Here is a 23,989-nt window from a genome sequence, read left to right as displayed (position 1 = left end):
GAATACAAATTTGTATTCCTAACGCTATAGTGTTCCTTTAAAGAGAAACATTCAGAGGTGAGTGTTTTTAATAAATGGGCACATTTACATATTATATGAAAAATTATGACATTTCTGCACTGCAAGGTTCATTTCATTTATATGACATATTATACATATTTTTTTTCTCTGACCTGATTATTCTCTACACCCAGATACCAACCAAAATATGACCACTTTAGTAGAAATTAGGGGAGTGTAAATGTTTTGTTATGATACATGAAAATATTTTGTGATACAGAATAAAATATGAAACTGATCTAAACATTTTTGTTTAATTATCATTCAATTGTATATCTCATTCTAAAATACTTATGGTGTTTCTTAACGTAAGGCATACTATATATTTAAATAGCATATAGTAAATTGTTAGTAAGTTCTACTGTGGTATAGTAGGGTATTGACCTCTATGTTTTGTAGATAAACTCTAGTATGTAAAACATTTTTACATTTGCATTAGTGAAATTACACAAACATTTTGATAATAAAGTAATTAATAGCAGTGGCCAGTAGAGGGCAGACCTGACAACTAATCATCTGTTCTCCGACGAAAAACATTGGCTCTGCTGTCATCCATTCTCTCTTCTCGGGTTTTGTGACTCTTTTCTTCCACTAGCACAGAAAGCAGGACTGCTGTTGCGATTAAAATCGTGTGGATTTATTCGGCTCGGTGGAAACAAATATTTATTTATTGATCTGTGAATTTTATTCAAAAGAACACTGTGACTTGTCTCTTGAAGAAGGTTAGCATCAGGAACTCTGCTTATAAAGAAGATTTAAGTTATGGACATCCAAAACTCAGCAAGGACTTGGAAATGGCAAGTGATATGTTTCTTTTTCCTCTCTAGCTGGGGCTGGGGCTTAGGGCAGCTTCGCTATACTGTTATTGAAGAGTCAGATCTAGGGACATTAGTGGGAAATGTGGCTCAGGATCTTGGACTGAAAATCACAGATATTTCTAAACGCAGGCTCAGGATGGGAACAGAAGCAAGCAGAAAGCAATTTGCTGTGAACTGGGAAACTGGAGAACTGACTGTCAATGGGAATATAGACAGAGAAGTGCTGTGTGGGTTTACTTCAGTCTGCCTGTTACCAGTGGAAGTAGTTCTTGAAAATCCTCTTGAATTACAACGCTTGGTGATTGAAATTAGGGATATAAATGACAACCCGCCTATTTTTACAACCACTGAAAAAACTATAAAGATTTCAGAATTGCTAGCAAATCCTGGCACTAGGTTTCACTTGGAAAGTGCACATGATAAAGATGTGGGAACAAACAGCATTCAACAATATAAACTAAACTCCAATCCCTATTTTTCATTGTCAGTGAAAAGTCGAAAGGACGGGTCTCTTATTCCGGAACTGGTACTAGAAAAAACTTTGGATAGGGAGGAATTAAGTGAGCATCATCTTATCCTCACTGCTGAAGATGGGGGTGATCCTGTAAGAACAGGGACCATGCAGATAAATGTGATAGTGTTGGATTTAAATGATAATGCACCCACGTTTGATAAGGGTACCTTTAAGATTAATGTGCTTGAAAATGTCCCTTTAAATACAGTGCTATTGCAGCTGAATGCTACTGACCTTGATGAGGGTTCAAATAGTGAAATAGAATATTCTTTTGATGACCATACACCAGAATCAATTACAAGATTATTTTCCTTAAATACAAAGTCAGGAGTCATTTCTACTTCCGGAACAATTGACTTTGAGGAAGCCAGCTTTTTTGAGCTATATATCAGGGCAAGAGACAAAGGAGTGCCAGAAATGGAGGGGCGCTGTACTGTTCAGGTGGAGGTTGAGGATGTTAATGATAACCCTCCAGAGATTTTGATAACCTCTTTGGTGAAAGATATTCCTGAGGATACAGCAGTTGGAACTGTTATTGGTCTTTTCAGTATAAAAGACAGGGACTCTGGTAAAAATGGGGAAGTAAATCTGGAACTACCATCTCATTTACCATTTAAAATCAAATCTTTGGGTGACCACTACTCCTTAATCACTGATCGTATCCTGGACAGAGAAAAAGTATCTCAATATGCCATTGAACTCACTGCCAGTGACATGGGGTCTCCTCCTCTAAGAACACAACAGATGATTGTTCTTAATATTTCCGATGTCAATGACAATCCTCCTACCTTTTCTCAAGTTACTCCATATATCAGTGTAAAAGAAAATAATGAACCGGGAAAATTGCTTGCTGGGGTATCTGCCTTTGATCCTGATGAGGGGAAAAACTCAGAATTGACTTATTCTATTCTTGAAAACAAAGGAAAAGATTTTATGATCTCTTCGTATGTATATATCAATGCACAAAATGGCAATATTTATGCACAGCGTTCCTTTGATTTTGAACAAATTCAGGTTCTGAAAATTCCAATACAAGTTGAAGATTCTGGTTCACCTAAAATGGTTTCCAATACTACAATTTATGTTTTTATTTTGGATATAAATGACAATTCACCAACTATTCTTTATCCAGTGCATTCCAAGGATTTTAATGCCCATCAGAGTATTCCAAAGTCAGCTTCCAGTGGCTATTTAGTGACCAAAATCACTGCTGTGGATTTAGATTCTGGTCACAATGCATTGCTAACCTACAGCATAGAGCAAGCCACTGATTCATCACTGTTTCAGGTGTCTTCTCGGACAGGTGAAGTCAGAATTGTTCGAGATTTTCAGGAAACTGACATTTCAGAACAAAACCTTGTTATTTCAGTCTGCGACCATGGAAAACCATCTTTATCTACCACAGTCACATTGATTGTCACACTAGAGGAAGGTGCATTCCAAGAAAATATGAAATCTCCAGATTTGTTTCAGGGTTCCACCAATAATTCAGATATCACCTTGTATTTAATTATTTCTCTTGTTGCTATTAGCGCCGTTTCATTTATTACTTTTGTCATATTGTTGGCAAAATGTTTGAAAAAGGATTTCAGCTCTCCTGGGTTGTGTTGCAAAGAAGAAAATTATCCGAGCCATTACACGGAACAATGCCAGCCAACGCTCCATTTAAACACAGATGGCACGCTGAAATATATGGAAGTTAGAATGGCGCCATCAGATGTTCAGGGTCAGTGTCACAAGTCCTGTTTTTCTACAATGTCAGATAAAAATGATTTCACCTTCATGAGACCATTAAATTTTCCACAGTTGAAAAGCATGGTCAGTGAAACAGAGGTTTTATACCCTTCTTTGAATAAATCCAGAGAGGTGAGATGTCAACATTTCCATAACTTTGCCGTATTTTACTAGTTGATAAATGTATATGTTTTGATCATTCATAAACAGATGTGCTATGATGTGCTGCAGTTATAGTAGCAGTGCTGTTCGTGATACCATTGATGTAATTTGAAGGTATAGAATAACTTTTTTTTTCCAACTACTTTAATGAGATTTTTTTTTAACCATACTATAAAACAAAATTTTAAAGTAGTAACAACAACATATTGGTAAAATATTGATATATAAGCAATATGATGATATATCGTCAATATATCATAAAAAAGTATTGTAATCTTTCCAATCCTGCAATTTGATAGGTTGTTTATACAATAGATCCATTGTTTCACATCTTTATGGAACCACTTGTTGTGAGAGAGTTACAAATAATAAAAAACATACTGCAGTACGTATATAATGCTAGTACATAATATAAAACTCATATGCTATGCATGTATGATGTACTGTGTGACTAATTTGCAGCTGCTGTCACTGCCCTCAAAATACCGCTCTAAAGAGCAGTGACAGACACTACATCTGTAACATAATATAAACAGAATAGCTAATGAAGTTGTGGCTGGTTAGGTAGCTATTACTATTAACTAGGGGTTTATATAATAAACTGAATTATGCTACACACAAAAAAAAAAAAAAAACATTTGTAATGTTACTTTAACTTTGCCTGTTAATGTGCAACTAACTATTTATAGAATTATTTACTAATATGTGAATAGCAGTGAATGCTATCCAAATGGCAAATTCAATTCAGCTGTAATCACAGATTGTCTATTTAGTGCAAAATCATGATATTTGGATTTAGTTTGACAACATTTGGTGTTTAGTGAGTAATTTTGTTAATGAATAAGCTCCCAACTAATAGAACATTCTTATACACAAAGAAGTGAACTTGAAACAAAGAGTTTCAAGTAATACATTTTTCATTTAGTTGTAGACAGTGCAATTTGTAATGCAGCATTGAAAAATGGTATTACTTAATAATATATGAAGGGAAGAGAGGTATTGCTCAGTGGTTCACTACTTCATCTCGTATAGTCCTAGCATCTGCTGAAACTGGAACTTCAAAGGGGCACTAAAGTCACCAAAACAACTTTAGCAGTGTTTGTGTATAGATCATGTCTCTGAAGCTTCACTGCTCAATCCTCTGCCATTTAGGAGTAAAATCACTTTTGTTTTTTATGCAGCCCTAGCCACACCTTCTCTATCTGTGACTGACACAGCCTGCATGAAAAAAATATTTTACTTTCAATCAGATGTAACTTACTTCAAAAGTTATTTTCTCCTGCTCTGTAAATGTAACTTTAATTACATACTGGAGGCTCCTGCAGAGGCTAGCAAGCTGAGCAGAAGATAAGAACATCTAAATTAAACAGAATTTCAATAATGGAATATAAACATTACATGACTCTTTACAGGAAGTGTTTAGGAAGGCTGTGCAAGTCACATGCAGGGAGGCGTGACTAGGGCTGTATAAACAAAGTGATTTAACTCATAGATAGCAGAGAATTGAGCAGTGCAACCGCAGAGGCATAATGTATACACCAGACTACTTCATTAAGCTAGAGTTGTTTTGGTGCCTATAGTGTCCAGTTAATGCTGGGTCAAGTCAATCTTCTTTCTCATAAACCTAAGTATTGCTCACTTTAGTAATTATAATTAAATCATGCTTCTTATTCCAAACACTTTTCACTTCACTAAATACCACGGTTAGTTTATGGTTAAACTTGAAGTTAACAAAGTATGGCAAATGGCAGAACTTTCGCCATCAAGGTGTATTAATTTCCACAGCCATCACTAACAAGGGCTATGGAAGACAGCCAGATAATGCTATGGAGGATGTCATAGTCATGTGGGATACTCCAGAAACCCAAGTGTTGTACTATTGTGGCTCAACCTCAGGAACTAAAGAAAGAGAATTTGCTCTTTCACTTATGAACTTAGTTTTGAAATATGTACAGACAGAACCTCTTTAACACACTAATTTACATAATTTACAGATGTATTAATTCTTTAAATTTTTTAGCAAATTTGACAAAGTAATTTACCTATCACTTTTCTGGTATATTTTATTTTGCGATAAATATTATAAAATAGCATAGAGCAACTGAACACAAAGTGTGTGTGTGTGTGTGTGTGTGTATACACAGGTTTACATACACCCAGATACAAATACACACTGACACACAGGTACACATGCACTGACACAAACACAGCCAGATACACACACACTGTCAGATACACACAGTGACACAAACACAGCCTGATACACACACTGACAAAAACACAGCCAGATATACACAAACAGCCAGATACACACACTGACACGCACACAACCAGATACACACATACAGTAAAATACATACACTGACACACAAAGCCAGATAGACACACAGCCAGATACACACACTGACAAAAACATAGCCAGGTACACACTCATAGTCAGATACATACACAGCCAGATACAGACACTGACCCAGACCCAGGTACTATCATTTTACATAGTTTAGCCACCCTCCTTTCTCCTTACCTTTACAGAAGGGTAGCTAGTTGGAGCTGGATGGCTGAGGTTGATGGTAGTCTGAGGAACCTGCTATCTCAGTCCCTCTCCTCCTCCTTTTCTTCCTACATTTGTGCCTCCTCCATCCCAGCGGCACTCTGTTACTTTTGAGGACGTGGTCTGACATCACTTCCTCCCAGCAAGCAGGAAGACAGGGCCAGGTATGGAGCACACTTAAAGGGCCAGGGGCCCCTGGTTACATCACATGTTGCAGCCCACCGGAAAATTTCTCAGGATCCCAGTGGGCTCTCAGGTCCTGGTTGCAGGCAGGAGGCCCCCCAGGAAGCTGCTTTGGCCCCCCAGGAGTAATTGGGCCCGGGGCAGCTGCCCCTTTCCCCCTTGTTAAAGACGGCCCTGTCTTAGACAAATATTAGGCCCTCTCAATTATGAAGTTTTCTGTAAACCTATCTGTGTTAAAACCAAAACCTCCAAGAAACAAAAATAAAGAGAGTTCTTAATTAACCAGAAAGCTGTGACGAACTAAGAATGACCTTTAGTGAATGACCTTATTCACTAAACAATGATATAGCATGTTAGCAACTGACTTACAAAATGCGTGCAGCCTGGAGTTATAATTAGTTAATTATGGTTGTCAACTTACAATTAGCTCTTTAGTGAATAAATCCCTAACATCTGGTGTGAAGCCATTGTAAGTAGACATATACAGATAAAACTAAACTTGTGTTTCCTGGTGTGAGAAAATATCACAGGATCACTTCCTCTGTATTTCCCAACACAGGAGATTTACTCTGCAGGCGGCCACTTAATGAACTTGTTTATTTGTAGCTTCATTGTATTGTAACTTCATAGCAAACATATGTCCTGTTTTGTGTTGACGTATATGGCTGAACACATAGCATCCATGGATTTGACAATCTATTCCTAATAACACTTGGAATACGCTATATTATTTATAAGCGTCAGCAATGGAAGGTATACTAAAGATCAATAAAATGATCAAATTTACTGGATGGGGGATGGTAACTTTAATAACTTCTATAGAAAAAGATTATATAAAGTGTTTAATAGGAATATATATATATATATATATATATATATATATAATATTTAATAACAATAAAGGATAACAAAAGTATATAGTCTCAGGCTAATATATACAAACACTAATAAAATGTGCGTTTATCGAACTGGAAATTAAATAGAAACCTGCATGTTGAGATTTTTTTTATGTTTGATGTTTAATGTAATATTTGGTGCCTCTGAATCCTGCTATTCTGTTCACATTATTATTTATTATTTTATTATTTATATAACGCCATCAGATTCCGTAGCGCTGTACATATTTTGGTTAGATAATGAGGAAATGATACTGACTTGACATTGTAGCTTATGGTTGGGGAGACCCTCAATATGGAAATCCACATAAAAATGGTTTGACCAATATCATATTCTTTTGTCACCGTAACAACTACAGTAGGTTTTAGTGGTTATGGTGCTTGCAGAATTCCTGTAATTTCACTCTTAGACTATTTCATCTCAATGTAGTAGTCTGGGTGCCATGTCCCTGTAGCTTTGTCCTTGCAGTGTAAAACATTGCTGTTCTGCAGAAAATCAATGACTATATTGATGGGCTTAAATGCCTTCCAACACTTCTGGCGAAATAGCAAAGTGAAAACTCTGCTATATTTATCAGATGGTTTCATAGAGACCTTATAATTGGGGCAGTGTGGTGTTTTGACGCACTTGCACAGTGGCCTCCCAATACATTCTTATGGGTAAGTATTGGATTAGCTGAGATTATTGACCACAATGATCTCAGCAAAGGTGGCAGGGCCAGCCACAGAGAGAGCAGTGTGGCATGGGAATAAACGTTACTATGTAGTGTTTGTAATACATATTTGAATTTCTAATGCTATAGTGTTCCTTTAACACTACTGATGCCAAAAGTACATCTCTTTTTTGCGTAAATAGAATATTCAAGGATATAATTGATATATATGTATATATAGGTTTCTATGTTGATCTTCATGGATTTTAGTCTTTTATTAACCTAGACAACTATGTAACTCTTAGGGCAGTGGGGAGTTGAATAACATGTGCATTTCTTGCTATGTGTGTATGTCATACAAATATTTGTATGGTCAGGGGAGAGTAAACAACTTCTCCTGGCTTGCTGCTTCAGTGTTTTTTTGTTTTGTTTTTTTTTTAGAAATGATTTAAAGCTGATTTTTCCTTTGAAAAATGTATCTACATTCTAATATGTTCATATAAACTATGGAAAACATTCCTTCTAAATACAGACCCTCTCAAAATGGTATCATTTGTTCTTAGTGGAAAATGATTAAAACCAGGCTTCTTAAAAACCACATAACTAATCCTTTATGCTATGAAGTGTTTGGGACATTAAGGTATACTGTATTAATGTATTGTTCTTGCCACTCTTTAATGCATTTAATGGTATAAAATAAGTTGACTTGATCAAAGGTACGCAATTAGACATCTATAGAAGGCATTGTTCAAAGAATAATGAATTCATAATAAGAATGATCATGCCAGAGATCCAAGATGATGTAGAAAATATATGTGTTGTTGTTTTAACCCCTCTACATCTACACTAAAACACGCAGAAAACAGATTTCTGTTGAATCTTACATGTCCAATGATCTTCTACTGCTTTGTACATCTTTATGGCATGTGTCAGAATGGACGCACTGTTCTCTTTATAACAGTGATGATTTTTATTGTCCGTAGCAGTATACCTAGTATCTAGAAGTATTATTGATTTGTTCATGTCTGTAGTTAGTGGCGTGCAACCCACAATTTATGTCAATGCTAATGTCAGTTAGCATATACCATATCAATATACTCTGTGGTTTTTTTGGAAGAATGTCTTTCTAGACACTTTTTTTTTAGAGAACATAGTTCTGTTTACTGTGACTTATAAAAAGGATTCAGTTCTCAGCATGGCCTTTTCCTAAATGTATAGGATAGATATCTTTTTACATTCTTTGTAAATGTGCAAAGATTGCGTTGCATATATGTAGATCTACATATACAATTTCTAGGTGTTTTTATGTGACTGTGGTTTAGCAAAATGACACTGGTCGCTGAATTTGCCTTTGCAATGGCTTCTGTATCAATAACATTCTATGTCTGATGTTGCTCCTATCTTTATAGCATGCCTGTGTCAGTTATTTGCCAATGTTGCTTTTAGAATTGATTCTGAACTTTGGCTGACACACATGGTTGTCATGGAGGGAACAATTTCTCCTGGGTATGCTTTGCATATTGATTTATGTATGCATTTCTTTGCTGAGCAGTGAAGCCCTACTTACCAAATATAATGCAGCTTCTTTGAATACTCACATATTAGCTTTGAAATATAAAGTGGGACATGTTGCAGTGATTTAGCAATACAGTAATTCTGCTACAATGAAAGTACAATTGTATATGAACATCAAACATGTCATTTCTTGGAATAATATGTGTTAAGTAGCTAAACAGTACACAAATATAAGTAGCTAAACATTACACTAACAAAATCAGAAGAAACAATCCAAGATTGAGCCTAAAGCAGGACAGGTTTCATTTTTGAACATATCTATGATTTATTTAGCAATGCCATGGTTTTAATTGGTAGCCTAACTAAACAGAGATTCACATATTTGTGATGGCTTTTTGCTTGTTTAAAACATTCTGTTTACAGTCTACATAATGAGGAACAGTACAAAAAAACAAGTACAGGTTGAGTCAAAATAGAGTTCAGTAAGTTCTCAAATGCTCGATATGCTCTTTGCTGTTACACATCAAAGCGTCAAATGATGGGGATATATGGAATTAAACAGAAAATAACTGGTGATAGTGCAGAGTATTTGGAACTGGGTGCACAACAGCACTCAGTGCTGGTTTTGTAGCTCTCCCAAATGTGAGTGATATACCATATACATTGATGTTGTGTCTCCCTCTCCCAGTTGCAGATCACCGTTTTTCTGTTTTATTCCATATATCTCCATAATATAAAAGTCTGGATGAGTACGAGCAAAGAAAATATCAAGCATTTGTGAACTTACTGGACTACATTTTGGCACAACCAATTGTATTGTATTGTATTGTATTGTCTGTATCCATACAGTCTATATAATACTTAGGATGTTATGTATTTAATTGTGAATGGTTTTATACAGTCCATCTACCTGCTTTAAAACTGTGTCTGCATACTGTGCACTATACTTTTTATGCTCACAAATAAGCCAAAGACATCCATAATTTCTCTATTAAGCTGATGTCACTCCCAACCACCTGACTTTGGGTATGCACTCTTAGATCAAGTAATATTCATTATATAAATCTATACAGTAGTTTGCAGAAGCAAGTTTGCTTTTCTATCAGAATACAAATATATGTTAAATATATGTTGAAGCCTGAAATTTCAATAAGTGATCATTTTATATATATAGTTCTGTGCTTAGATTGTGAGATGTAGTATTTCAATGGGGCATGTTTATTTCCCTATATTACTTTACATTTGCTTTACATGTGATGGTGAAGAATGTATACTCTTTTTTTTTCCTTTTGAAAACAAACTGAAATTGTCATTTTTATAAAATAATATGTTACCCAACTTGGCTGTCCATAAGACAGCTGGTCCTGTTACTTCCTGGTAGTTTAGCGCAGTGGAGCTGAACTCAAAAGGCAGCAATTGCCCAGCGCACCTGCCTTGCAAAGACTTTTCATCGAGCTGCATTGGGAAGTCTGTGATTGGACAGCCACAGAAAGTCTGGGCTGGGGAAGAAAGCTTGTAAAGGCTGCAGACAAGAGATCTGCAGCCTTTGAAAGTTGTTTTTAAATAAACCCGTAATAATACCCTTAGGGGAATATCTACTAAATACTGTTTAGCAGTTGAATGCTAAATTTTAACACTGTAATTAACTTTGACTTTTAATTTAAGCTTAGCACCTCCCTCTGATACATTCTGCCTGTTATTATCCTCTACCTCTTCCTCCTAGATTTTACGCTCGTTTGAGAAGGGCCTTCTTCACCTTGCTATTTATAATGATATTACTTGGTTTTAAATAACCCTATTTTTTATTTACATATATATATATATATATATATATATATATATATATATATAATCATATGGTGTTAGGGTTATTTAAGTAATATCATATATATATATATATCTCAAGCATATGGAGATCTATAGAATATATATATATGCATATATATATTGAGTGTCATCCATGCATAATGTCCAGGTGGCAGAAGGGAGGGGGATGCAATGTCACAGGGACTGGCAGGATGGGAGCAAGCGCACAGAGCTCCCCACTCCTGCCTGTCACTCTTTGTATTGTGGCCTCGCCAACTGCAGAATCTTCTTTATACTCTACCCGTTCGGACTGGAACGTCACCTGGTCACCTGGTGTAATGTTCGGGTGACTGGCAAAGGGGTGTATGTGTACAGTGTAAAGATTCACCAAAGGGAGGCAAGACATTAATCTGGATATTTTAAAATGTGTGGGCATGCCTTATATTACAGTGCATTTTATATTCTTAATGAATGAATGAATGAATGAATAAATAAATAAATAAATAAATAAAACCATAAATAAATACAATTAATGGTTTACGATAAAGGCATTTTTTGGGGTCTCATCATTTTACAGTGAGCTCTGAAGAACTGACAACAATAGCTTTGCTTGAAAACTGTTTATCTTGCTTTAAAAGTATATTATCCCCTGCATGTTTTTATGCACCCTCTTAGCAACATCATCCTGACATGGAGGACTGCATGTTCTTTGCCGTGTGCTTTCACAACACAAGCCCAAAACCATTGTCTTTTTGTAATATAAGTTTCAGTAATCACTTCTTATCTATGGTTCATTAAGCAGGAAAACAGTTCTGTCACCATCCAGTGTATAACCTTTACGTGCATCATAGGCATGTACATTGACTAGCATGATCCATGAACATTGAACAGTACATGGAATGAATGCTAGATCTAAAGAATAAATTAGAAAAACTATATAATGGCAAAAAAAAAGTATGAAAATATTAACATTTACAATAAATACTGTTCATATTGTTCTTTTACAATTGATTCTTAGGATACGTTTGTTTGTTTTTTGTTGGAGTTTTTTAAGAACCTAGAACACAATTGTTTTTTTTAATAATGTGCCACAGCCTATTTCCTTGCAACACATCTGGTCCCTGGCAGATGTAGAACACATTTCCTAATTATCCTAACATAAGATGGTTGATTTATGCTACATCAGCTTAAGCAGAGCCATATGTATGGGTATCTTCAGGACATTTTTTCCTCTTTTTTTTTTCCATTAATAAATTATTTTTACCTCGTATAACATATTACTTATTTTTTTTTTACTCTCTGGTTTATTGTAACTAGTCAGGGCAATTATATAGCTACAATGTACCTGAAAATGAACTTCTTTCAAAGTTATAAAAAAAGTATATGATACTCATATGGCTAGTTTTCCGCTACAGAGAAAAAGGCCTCTAAGAAAAAGGTGAATCTGCACTCTAAACTAAAACAGTTTCTACGTTTTTTTTTTTTTTAATAATAATTCCTGAGTATTTGAGGTAGCTGTTGTAGCATACTTTCATTTATATGATGGGTGTCCCCAGCCTATTCACGCAAGCCTAAATGGTGGTAGACAGTTAAGTCATTTCTGCATTGCAAATATTTTAAGCTGTCACAGAGCACCACTGATTTTGCAGGAAACCAAAGAAAGGAAATACATTTCCACAACACATTTTGTTTATTGCTGTTTTACACTGTGGGGTTTATTCAATGAACAATGACTTGTGAATTAAAAATAAAATTGAAATATTTAGGGGAAAATAGCTGATTTAGAAAGAAATCTCCAGTTCAGCTATGGTATGTCTATATAATACAACTTAGCTACCATAGCTTGAATTTTGCAATTTGGTTTTCTATTCATTACAAATCACTGTTTAGCCAGTGAATGAACTTTTGATTTGCTGCAGCAAAAGTGTTTGACAAAGGGAAAATGTCTTAGAAGAAAAGGGTACAATAGTCATTCATATATTGTGTCTCATGCAATTCTGTATCATAGTAACGCATTTTATGGATAAGTAATGCTGGAATGATAAGTTGTGATCTACTTAGATCTTTAACACGGTGATAATTCATTGGGAGAATGTAATAATGTACAATGGCATAAGTGTTATTGATGTGTATAATGTGCTCCTTTATCCTTTGGAAGTGTGAAAGAGATTCACCATATCATTTATTCTCTGAAAGCCTAACTTGGTTTGACACAAGCTGTACCAAATTTAATCTTCTAACACATAAACCTCAAAATAAGTTTCATGGTCTTTCCTAGGGTCAGAGATCAAAGTGGTTTAAGTACTTGGTTTTATTGCCTGTGGCAATAACCTCAGGAAGCTTAAACGATTTTGGATGGAGACTAAGCTAATACCATTCTTTTTATATGTGTGTTTGTAATTAAAACCAAAAATGGCAAGAGGAAATACCAGTTTGATCTTTGACTCTTAACCTTAGGGTGCCAGTAAGTCCGGAATTGTTTTAGAAAACACCCAATATATTAAAGTTAAAATGGTACATTTAAAGAGCCTTCACAAGGGATGTCCAAACACATGTATGAATGGACAATAAGATATAAGTAATCCTCTACGAGGTTAAGATTAAAAATACCAAACTTCACCACCATTCAATATATAACTGACTCTATATATTACACATCACTATAAATGTATATTTAAAACATGTGAACAACTTTATTGGTAACTTAATAAGTTACTATTAAAAACCAAATATCATTTTAAGGCAAAGTGAACAACAGTGCACACAGGTTAGGAATTTACACTCTCCCTATATTGGTATAAAATCTTAATATTATTTGTGTGCCCTCAACAGATTAGCATTTTAAGTTTTCACTTTTCTTTCCATGTGCAGTGTTCCAAAATTTTCATTGTGTTAAATTATGCCATGCTGATGTCAAGCTAATCTTAGTTTGACACACATATATAAGCATTGCAAATATTTAATTTAAGGCTTACTGTTAAGTGTTCAATAACGAAGTAGATTTAGGTTATATAATGCATGCTGTCTATTCATGTCATAAAATAGCTGAGAGGCTGTTCTTTCTATATTTTTGGCTTTCACTATATAGAGTTTGTTTAATGTTAAATGAATGTGCTTTTTTTATTCTATTTTATCTTGCACGGTGAAACATTGTACAGCTGTTGGAATATGTTTGGCGTAAAGTGACCAAGGTTATTTGCAGGGCTTTTTATACTTAAGAGAAAAGCATTAATTCAAATGATCAGAATGTGATTTGTGGTCATTAACACATAAATATTTTTTTTTTCTAAAGACCAGTATTCTATGATTACATTTCTTTAAAATGATAATTGCCATAACATTTGGAGGAGTCTTCACTCAAATGTTAACAACTGAGAACACATTCAAATGGGTTTATCTAGCATTATGCATTCTAATGACTATTAAATTATTTACAGATGATGTGCACAGTCAACGTTGAAATGTTCAATATCCATGTAGTTGCATTGTGATAATAATGATCAAGAGATAAATGCAATATACCATTCTTCCAGTGTAATTTTCACACATAGACCCTTATTTAATATTTTTGGATAACAATTTCAAAACGTTTTAATATTTTTGAATAAAATGTAATATTACTTGCTATTTTAAAAAATATTCAATTACAGCAATATTTTGATATTGTTTATATATTGTGTGTGTGTGTGTGTATATATTTTATACATTTTAATATTTTAAAAAATATTTTAAAATTGTATCCACAAAAATATTAAATCAGGGCCATCATTTCATATTGATGATGACAATTATTTATTTTCAAATTCTCTGGGAATGATTCAAGGTAATGTCCTTGCTTACTTAATTATTATTAAGTTTAGATATAACCAAAATGTATCCTCTTCTATTACAGTCTAGGCTTGAACACATGAAACCAATCAGAGAATATTAAATGTCTTCATACTTATGCAGAACACCAATTAAAAACACCCTTTCCGTTTTTTTTCAGCAGGCGCAACCTAACACAGAGTGGCGTTTCTCGCAGGCTCAAAGACCAGGCCCTAGTGGGTGAGTACAGTCATATTTTATAATATTTTAGCACTACCATAATTTGTTTGTGCTGGATGTATTTAATGATGGGCAGTTTAAAGTATTCTCCAATAATTTGTGTGAAATGCGTAGAATTCATTGCTTTTCAATTGTGCAAAGCCAATGCCCAACTCCCCTCCCAGACAACATTTTTTTGTCTATTTAAGAAAGACAGGAAATATAATCTTTGCACATCTGCTTTATCGCAGATACAGACTCTAGAAGTAATGTGATGTAGATGTAGATATTTTTTTACAAATTCTTGTTGTGCATTTTGTGTAATCTTTGTAAGCATTTACTGAAGAGATAGCTATGTTATGTGTCCTTTTTCCCCATGGGAATATGCTCCACATGTGACTGTTGAAATTACAGTGCTCAATATAGTCTTTAATTTAAACCTTCAAACTCATTTTTTATGGCACTAGTATTGGCTGTATTGATTGGTTATTATGGTGCTTGCCTTGCTTTTTCAACTTATATATAAATCAACAGCCTATTTGACATTGCTAATATAACACTGGGATTTTACTAACTGTTTTTTTATATACCAAGTACCAAGCTTAATTGATCAAAATACATTTTTCTTATTTGTACAGGAGTTCATGTATGCTTATAACTAAAGATTTTATCAGACTTTTATTTTCAACACAATAGCAAGGAGTTTTTACACTAACGATAAGTTGCAGAGAAAGGCTAGGCCAAAGAAATTGAGATAAATGACTAATCATCTACATCACAGCAGAATCATTTTTCCCCCAGCTCAGTTATTATGATCTACATTTTTCAAGGTGTATGTTAAATGTTTAGGAAGTAAACTACAATACATTAACCAACAGGATTACTTCAAGATAAAAAAAAGAAATAAAATAGAAAGAATGAATGTTTCATTCACCATGAAACAAATGAATTTTTTTCTTACTTAAAATAGTCTGTTAATACGTAACTTATTCAGTTGTTTATGTTAATGATCTTAATGATTTGTATTCCTGTATCTGTAAACCTGTATTCCTAACACTATAGTGCCCTCTGGTTCCTCCTCCCTCACGGCCTTTTATCATTTAGGAAGGCATTTATCATTGGTCCCAAAATGTCTGTACTTTGGATTCTCTTTGAAAAAAATTGGGCTGCACTAGTGGACCCCTATAACTTTGCTGTGCTTTGTGGATGAATACTTTGGATTGCTATATTTTGCTTCCTGTTGGGGCTTCAGCAGCCTATACACAATAGCTGCACTACATTAAACTATTGTGCCTTTTAGTATTCCTAGATCATATTTTTGCTTAAGACGATTCCAGCTTTGACGTAATCCAATGGGGGGCCATAATGCGTGGCGAGTGCCGCAAGCGCTTTAGACACTCCACATAGGAAAGTATTAAATCAATGCATTGATGCATTGATTTTCTATACGCCAGATGTCCTAATGCAGAGCGTGAGGATGTCCAGCGTTGTTTAAGCGACTCAGAGTCCGATATGATAGACAGCCACAAGAGGCTCTCTTGGTACACAAAAACTGCAATATTTTACATTACGTGAGACAGGGACATTGCACCCAGACCACTTCAGTACGCTGAAGTGGTCTGAATGCCTACAATATCGCTTTAAGTGCATTTGATATTCATGCACCATAATTCACCTTATTCAGATCTGTATAATTTTTTCGAAAACAACAAAAATAGCTTTTTTTTCTGGTGTATAACACAGCTATTTTAGCCACCCCTCTTCTTTTCACACACCATTTGTCTGATTGATAGATACCCAGTGTAACTAAGCCACTGAAAGACCAAGGTGAGATGAGCTGCATGTTTGATCCCACCCACAGCCCATGACTTCCCTCTTATCATGTATTTAGTATTTCAAATCTTTGTTAAGGGGAAAGGAAGTAGATGATAAGAGGACAGTGATTGACTATGTTGCAGAATCACTTCAGGAGCAGGGCTATGTAAAAGAAAATGACAACACATTTTTTTAAACAAAAAAACAAAAACCTGAAACTGTTTATATGTAGAGAATGTGCACCATGAATATGAGTTCATAAAAATAAAAACAATGCTAAATAAGAGTGTATCTTATTTTAGGTTGCAAAACTAATATATTTAAGAGTACATAAGAATAGTTGTTTAACATACATCTACTGCAATAACTAGAACTGACAGCTGATATGGAGCACTGCTGTTAAAAACTGGTGCACTATATTTACAGTCAGCGGGAAGGATAATAATGTACTATTGTCTAAACTGATATTTTGACAACACATATTCTTGTATCATCAGAACCTCGAATGATCTGACACTATTATTGTAAACTATTTTGGGGACACGTTTTGTATTTCAATATTCATTAAAATGGTTATAGAACAAAATGTAAATTTCGTATGTACTTAGTTATTGTTTAGTGGCTGCTATGCAAAGCAGATTATAATTTTCGACTCACTGTAATTAAAGGCTTTTCTATTAAAAAAAAGCTAATTATTCCAGTTTCCAGATAAAGAAATAAACAACCAACCCGGGAATAAAATTCCTTAACAATGTAGAGTCTCTGCTTCAAAAAAGCTCAAAATGTATTTACAAGTTGACAACAGAGCTAAACTGCATAATGTATAATAAATCACTATACAGTGTGAGTTGAAGCTTTGGTCATCATAAAGCAAATAATTTCATAAAGGTTCAGTACATTAACCCAGCTTGGTGTTATAATATTTTTTAAAAAGCAAAATACATCCATGGTTTTCAAAAAGGTCTAACACAAATAACAAAACATTTCTAGGTGTTTCATAATGGTTACATGTATTAATCCACTTTAGTGTTACCTTATTTCCATAGATTGATCCAGTTTTTTCTATTTAGATATCAAAGTCATGCTGGTTATTATTATTATTATTATTATTATTATTGGCATTTATATAGCGCCAACATATTCCATAGCGCTTTACAGTATTATAAAAGGGGAGATTTAACAATAAATTAGACAATTACAAAAAATTACAGAAACAACTCAAATGAGCTTATAGTCTAGAGGAGGTGGGGTATAAAATGCAATAGGGCAGGAGATGGCAATCAAACAAGGTGGGAGTTAGGCAGAGTCAGAGAAGAAAGTAGAGTTCTGCCTTTTGGAGAGAGCAAGGGGCAGGTATGTGTAAAGTAGAGGTTACTCTGGGAGGCCATATCCTTTCCTGAATAGATGGATTTTAAGGCATGTTTTAAATGATTGAAGACTAGGGGAGAGTCTGATGGCGGTAGGCAGGCTATTCCATATGAAGGGAGCCACCTGCAAGAAGTCCTGCTAGCGTGAGTTGGTCGCACGTGATGTGAAGCTGCATATATTATTTTTTTTTATTTAAAAATATTATCCAAAAACTATTAAATCAGGGCCATAGTTTCACAGTTATTATTATTGATGTTGACAATGATTTATTTTCAACTTGACTGGGAGTCAAGTATAACGCTAACACAGCATGCTTGCAAGGATGGGCTAATGTGTGTACCACTTATTTGAGTGAAAGAGTAGGATCAGTATTAGGAGGAGGGAAGACAAGGAGTTCTGTTTTAGAGAGATTGAGTTTCAGAAAGCGGGAGGACATCCAGTCAGAGATGGAAGAATGGCAATTGATAATACGTTGTAGGACAGCAGGGTAGAGGTCAGGATAGGAGATATATCCTGATTTTAGTTTGACCAAATGGCTAAATAGGCGGGACGGGGGAAGGGTTCGGTGGGGGTGGCGCGGGTGGGGGGGGAGGGTTGGGTGAGGGTGGCGTGGGTGGGAGGGGGGCGCCTGAGTTTTGTCCTGCCTAGGGCAGCACAAAACCAGGATACACCACTGGGTATAATGTAGTAACATGTAAAATATGACAATTTTTACATTACTGCATATTATAAAGGAGGATTAATAGTACATACATTGCTACAGGTCAATCTGTAATTTTGTGTTTCCCTGAAAGTATAGCAAGTATTTAATAATACATCGAGTTTTGTTTTGGTTATCTGATTGGTCCACTGCAATTGTCCCATTGACTTTAATGGAGGAGTTACTATTTGGTAAGAGAATCTAGACCTGTATTTCTATTTTTACCCACTCTTTCCCAGGCAGCTTAAAGGGTTTTCTAGCAGTTTGATTTCCTTACCAAAATAGAAACCACAATAATGTTCTTTCCTCTTCATACCATGCTTTGGTGTTGTTGTATGGTAGAGTAATAGATATGAGGTTGACCAGGGAATCCCTAACTTCCCAGATCGCATATAACATAACTGCCACATAGTTCTCTTTAAGTGGGATCAATGATTTAAAAAAAAACCAAAGAAAAAAAAAGTTACCAGCACACTAGCCCAAATCCCTATGCATATTTAAATATAGTTACATAGTTACATAGCTAAAAAGAGACTTGCGTCCATCAATTTCAGCCTTCCTGAAAACCCAGTTTGAAGCACAATTTTGCAACAAGCTAGGAAAAAAAATCATTCTTGACCCCAGAATGGTAGTCAGATTTATCCTTGGATTAAGCAGTTATTACCCTACATTGAAAGATTATATCCTTGAAAATTCTGTTTTTGCAAGTATGCATCTAGTAGCTGTTTGAACATCTGTATGGACTCTGATCAAACCACTTCTTCAGGCAGAGAATTCCACATCCTTATTGTTCTTACAGTAAAAAAACCTTTCTTTTGCCTTAGACGAAATCTTCTTTCTTCCAGTCTAAACGCATGACCTTGTGTCCTATGTAAAGTCCGGTTTGTGAATAGATTTCCACACAATGGTTTGTATTGGCCCCAAATATATTTGTATAATGTTATCATATCCCCTCTCCCCTAAACTAATTAGGTTTAAAAAGGCCATTAAATAGAAGCCCACTTGCAACATCAAGGCACACCTCTTAGGTGGGTCCTACACTAACAATTCACCTTGCTTCCTTTAGCTTCAGAGAAATAAAGCTCTAATGACACAGAGAGGGGTATTTTTCTAAACCTTTACATACTTATGAACCCTTAATAGAGAACACGTGGGGTGAGTGGCAGCAATGTAGCATGGCTGTGTGATACAAAAGTGAATACAAATACACAAAAATAATTCCTGGGATCTAAGTCCTGCCCTTATTGTATTTATTGGGGCTAATGTGTGCTATGGTCATTGCTGTTGTGCAAGATTAGTGGGAGTTTGAGCGCAGGATTTGTTTTTGTGTATCAATAATTTAATAGTAAATAGCATGATTTTATTTGTGGTTATTTCACTCCAATATTAGTGTATTTTTGTCATCACACATACATTGCCACAGGAAAATGCTCATTCATGAAAGAGTGTTTCACCAGCTGTAAGTTAAATGGTGAACTCTATAGCAGTAAAAAATCCACTTACCAACAACAAAATGCAACTATTAAGCACTGCAACATTACTTTCATAGCAGGAAATGAATTAAAGTGTGTGTGTGTGTTTTTCCTGTACTCCCCCCCCCCCCCACCCCCCTTTGTGCTTGTTTAATGAATGTAACATATAAACTGTGCTGTAACAATTTAACATTGTATAATATCTGTTCAGGGTTATGATTTATATTTGTTTTTATAAATTTTGAAAGTCATGTTGTGTCATTATGATCTCTTTAGAGCTCAGCCCACAGAGGAGGCTGGAGTGTGGCCAAACAACCAGTTTGAAACTGAGAGACTTCAAGCAATGATCTTGGCATCAGCAAATGGTCAGTTTCTGATGACAAAACAGATATAAATTGTCTATTTTGTTCTTTCTTGGCAATGGTGATGATGGAGTGATGAGGCAGTTACTGTTTTTTGTCTTTACAGAAATTTCAGAATATCTTTGCAAGACATTTTTTATATTAGACAGCCTAGGAATAACAAATGTCTTCAAAATACTTAAACATAATTACGTGACTAAGTCAGAAAAAATTCCAAACCGTCTCTAGTGTTATTTAACTTATTAAAAGTGAATAATGTGCCTAAGAATACATACTGTACTTTGTATTGCACTAGCTAGCTATACTATCATTTGTGATTGTTTTTTTGTTTTTTTTCTCAATTGTACTCTGAACAATATATTTTATTTTGAATAAGTGCATATGTACTGGTCTTTGTTGACATGCACATCATGCAAATCAAGTTACCTGACCACATAATCATTATTATTAAAATGTCAACAGCTCAAAAATAGACAGAAAGTAGAAAAATTATTATTATGTGTGTTTACTATATATTTATTACCAACATTAATGACATATTCCTTACCCCTTAAACAACATTCTACCTAAAAAAATTTTTATTAAAAATCCAGTAACATTTATCTCATCAGGGTTCAAAATTTCCCCTTGGCCACTAGCCATCGGTGAGTGAAAATTCAGCCAGCCCTAGTATTTAGAAAAAAACAAAAGTGTGCCATGGATCCTCCAAATTTGCAGTAGTCCTGTCTAGTAGTGCACAATTTAAAATTTTGAGTTCTAATCCCATTGTCTTTAAATGTTGATGACTCTAGTACACTACATGGCCTACAACTCTTGTTAGACTACAAGCACAGTTAAAAATTCCATGCTACTCATTCTAAATATACTATATATTAAAGAGGGTATTGTGTGACATGAAGTTATAGTTAAAGGTAAAAATAAATGTTTCATTTTTGATAGCTCCACTTTTAAATATTCTAAAATTGCTCTTTCCATATAACAGATGTTGTATATTAATAAAAGTAGATTTTAGTTGTCTTTATTAATAGTTATCTTGTTTATGTTGTGGTATTTCACAGAGGCAGCAGAAGGAACATCAGGACTTGGAGGAGGAACAGGTACTATGGGTCTTAGTGCTCGTTATGGGCCACAATTCACCCTGCAGCATGTTCCAGACTACCGTCAAAATGTCTACATCCCAGGAAGCACATTAACACCCACCAATGGTGCTGGGAAACGTGAAGGAAAAGCATCTGGTAACAAGAAGAAATCTGGAAAAAAGGAGAAGAAATAATCAGCAAAATGTATAGCTTTAGATCGACAGGGCAGAAATATTTGAATAACTTCACAAATTAAACCCAAGAGGGGAAGTTGAATGTCATCTATGGATTGAAATGTAATATAAAAAAATAAAAAAAGATTAAAACAAAATTATTTAAGAGAATGTATCATCATCAGGACTACAAGCAGAATTTTCCTTAATTTCACAGATTTTTTTTTCTGCTATTAGGACTCATGATGAAAGCATTCCTTTAAACCTCTTAAACAAGTGCCCTGTGTATATGCGCTAATGTTTTGTACAAGTGCAGAGTAATTTCATAGCTAACAATATGCACTCTTTTTACAAACTGTAAAAAATTTGATTTGTTCCCAAATGCACACCTGTGGAACTTCTTCCAGTGTAAATAATTGCAGCTAAATAGATATTTATAATTTATATGCATTCAGGTATTTGCAAAATACTCCTAGCCTGTAATCCATTTTCCAAATTTTTGTCATTTTGTTATTTTAAGAACGTATTACTGGCAGTACTCAAAGAAAAACTTTTAGATTTTTCAAATATGGCTGAGTAACAGTGGCTTAGCTAAGAAAACGAAAAACAGAAAAGTAAAAAAAAAACGTGTTTTTTTTATTTTTTTTAAAGGCTTGCAAGCAAATTGTATATAAACAAAAGAATGGAATAAGCAGCATTCAATCTGCATGCCCGGAGAGGTATTGATCTTGGGTAATGGATATATTTGAGTATATACAGCTTAAATAAATCAACATTTTGGGAGATATGTACTATGGGCACACAAGAATGGGAAGAAACATGTTGCCATATGAAGTCCTATTAAAACATCAAGATTGACTTTGCATTCTTTAGCATACATGCTTAATTAAACAATAAGCAATTAGAGAAAGAGAAATATCTCTAATTATCACATCTGAACACATTTCTCCCTTTATAGTGTACATAAAGCTACTGACAAACAGAAATATAAATTGTGTTGTGCTGTACGTAAGTCAATACTGTACTTTTGATTGTTGGTTTGTTTGTTTTTTATTGTTTTTTTTTTTAAATAGGAACTTTATTTTAAGTAAGTAAACCCCTCATTATTTCAATTCTGAAAATCGACCATGGAAAATCATTTGGAAAGTTCCACTCTCAGAGAAATTAATCAAATTCTTTACACTTCTGCACATAGAATTGCATGTCTAATTATCACGTGGTATCAGCAATTCCACTTGACATTGGGACTTTGTTGCATGTACTTAGCATGGGGTAATTCATTCTTTATATAGAATGGTAAGTAAGTATGTAAACCTGTTATATGCAGGTAAAAACATTTTTGGATAGAAACGTATAGGAGTGATACAATGGGGGAGGGGAAAATGTCAGCGATAAGCAAACATATACACTTTATATTAGCTGTGCAGAACAGAATACAATGATCTTAAAAATAAACATGCAATATATATATATATATATATATATATATATATATATATATTGTTTTATTTGTACTTAGCACTTAATACATACAAATGCTTTTCTTTTGGGTTTTGTTCTATCAGTGGAAAATCATATTCATAGTGCGATAGATCTCCTAGTATGTAATGTATACACCAAGAAGACAGCTAGTAGGTACAAGGCTATTAATAAGATACTTTTCAACAATTCATACTGAAACCATTTTGAATGCATTCTTTGCAGTTTGGTTAACGTCATCATGTTGTTTGCTTATATATAAATATATATAAGAGGTACAAATGGGACACACCTTGTAAATTTGCCCATAATGGGGCACAGCCTGAATTATATGTTTATGCACGGTCTACATTATAAGAAACATCAAAGAGATAAAACAAGTGAAAAGGCTGACAATAGAATGCAGAGAGGAAAAACACATGTCCCTTTGATTTGCAGGGAATAGAGTAATCTGTACGCACCATAAAGCAATGCAGTTAAAAATTAGAGTAATCTGGAGAGGGCAAATTTAGCACTCGCTACAAAAAGCTAGCCAGCCACACCAACTAGCTGAGTATGGAGTTGACCAAAAATGAATGCATCTTGATAAGTATCCATAATGCAATTAACCTGCATATGATTAT

General features: G+C 34.6%; 1 protein-coding gene across 47 annotated transcripts in view; it reads left to right on the top strand.

Moving 5' to 3' along the window:
• The window catches only part of LOC134602740 (protocadherin gamma-A4-like), a 487,733-nt gene extending 464,396 nt beyond the window's left edge, over positions 1-23,337 (top strand). For 30 of the 47 annotated variants that reach the window (XM_063447960.1, XM_063447955.1, XM_063447966.1 and 27 more), the window contains exons 2-4: positions 14,881-14,939; positions 20,550-20,638; positions 21,694-23,337. In XM_063447960.1, coding sequence (XP_063304030.1) covers positions 14,881-14,939; positions 20,550-20,638; positions 21,694-21,908 — 363 coding nt within the window. In that variant the 3' untranslated portion in view covers positions 21,909-23,337. Of the gene's footprint in view, positions 1-541; positions 3,259-14,880; positions 14,940-20,549; positions 20,639-21,693 lie in introns of those variants that run through there. The other 17 variants (XM_063447967.1, XM_063447937.1, XM_063447958.1 and 14 more) reach the window with 5 other exon arrangements.
• Positions 23,338-23,989: the final 652 nt, after the last annotated feature.

The sequence above is a fragment of the Pelobates fuscus genome, chromosome 3 (genome assembly GCF_036172605.1).
Source record: "Pelobates fuscus isolate aPelFus1 chromosome 3, aPelFus1.pri, whole genome shotgun sequence".
Taxonomy (NCBI): Eukaryota; Metazoa; Chordata; class Amphibia; order Anura; family Pelobatidae; genus Pelobates; species Pelobates fuscus.
The sequence above is the reverse complement of the archived record's forward strand: the minus strand, read 5'-3'. Positions and strand labels throughout refer to the sequence as shown.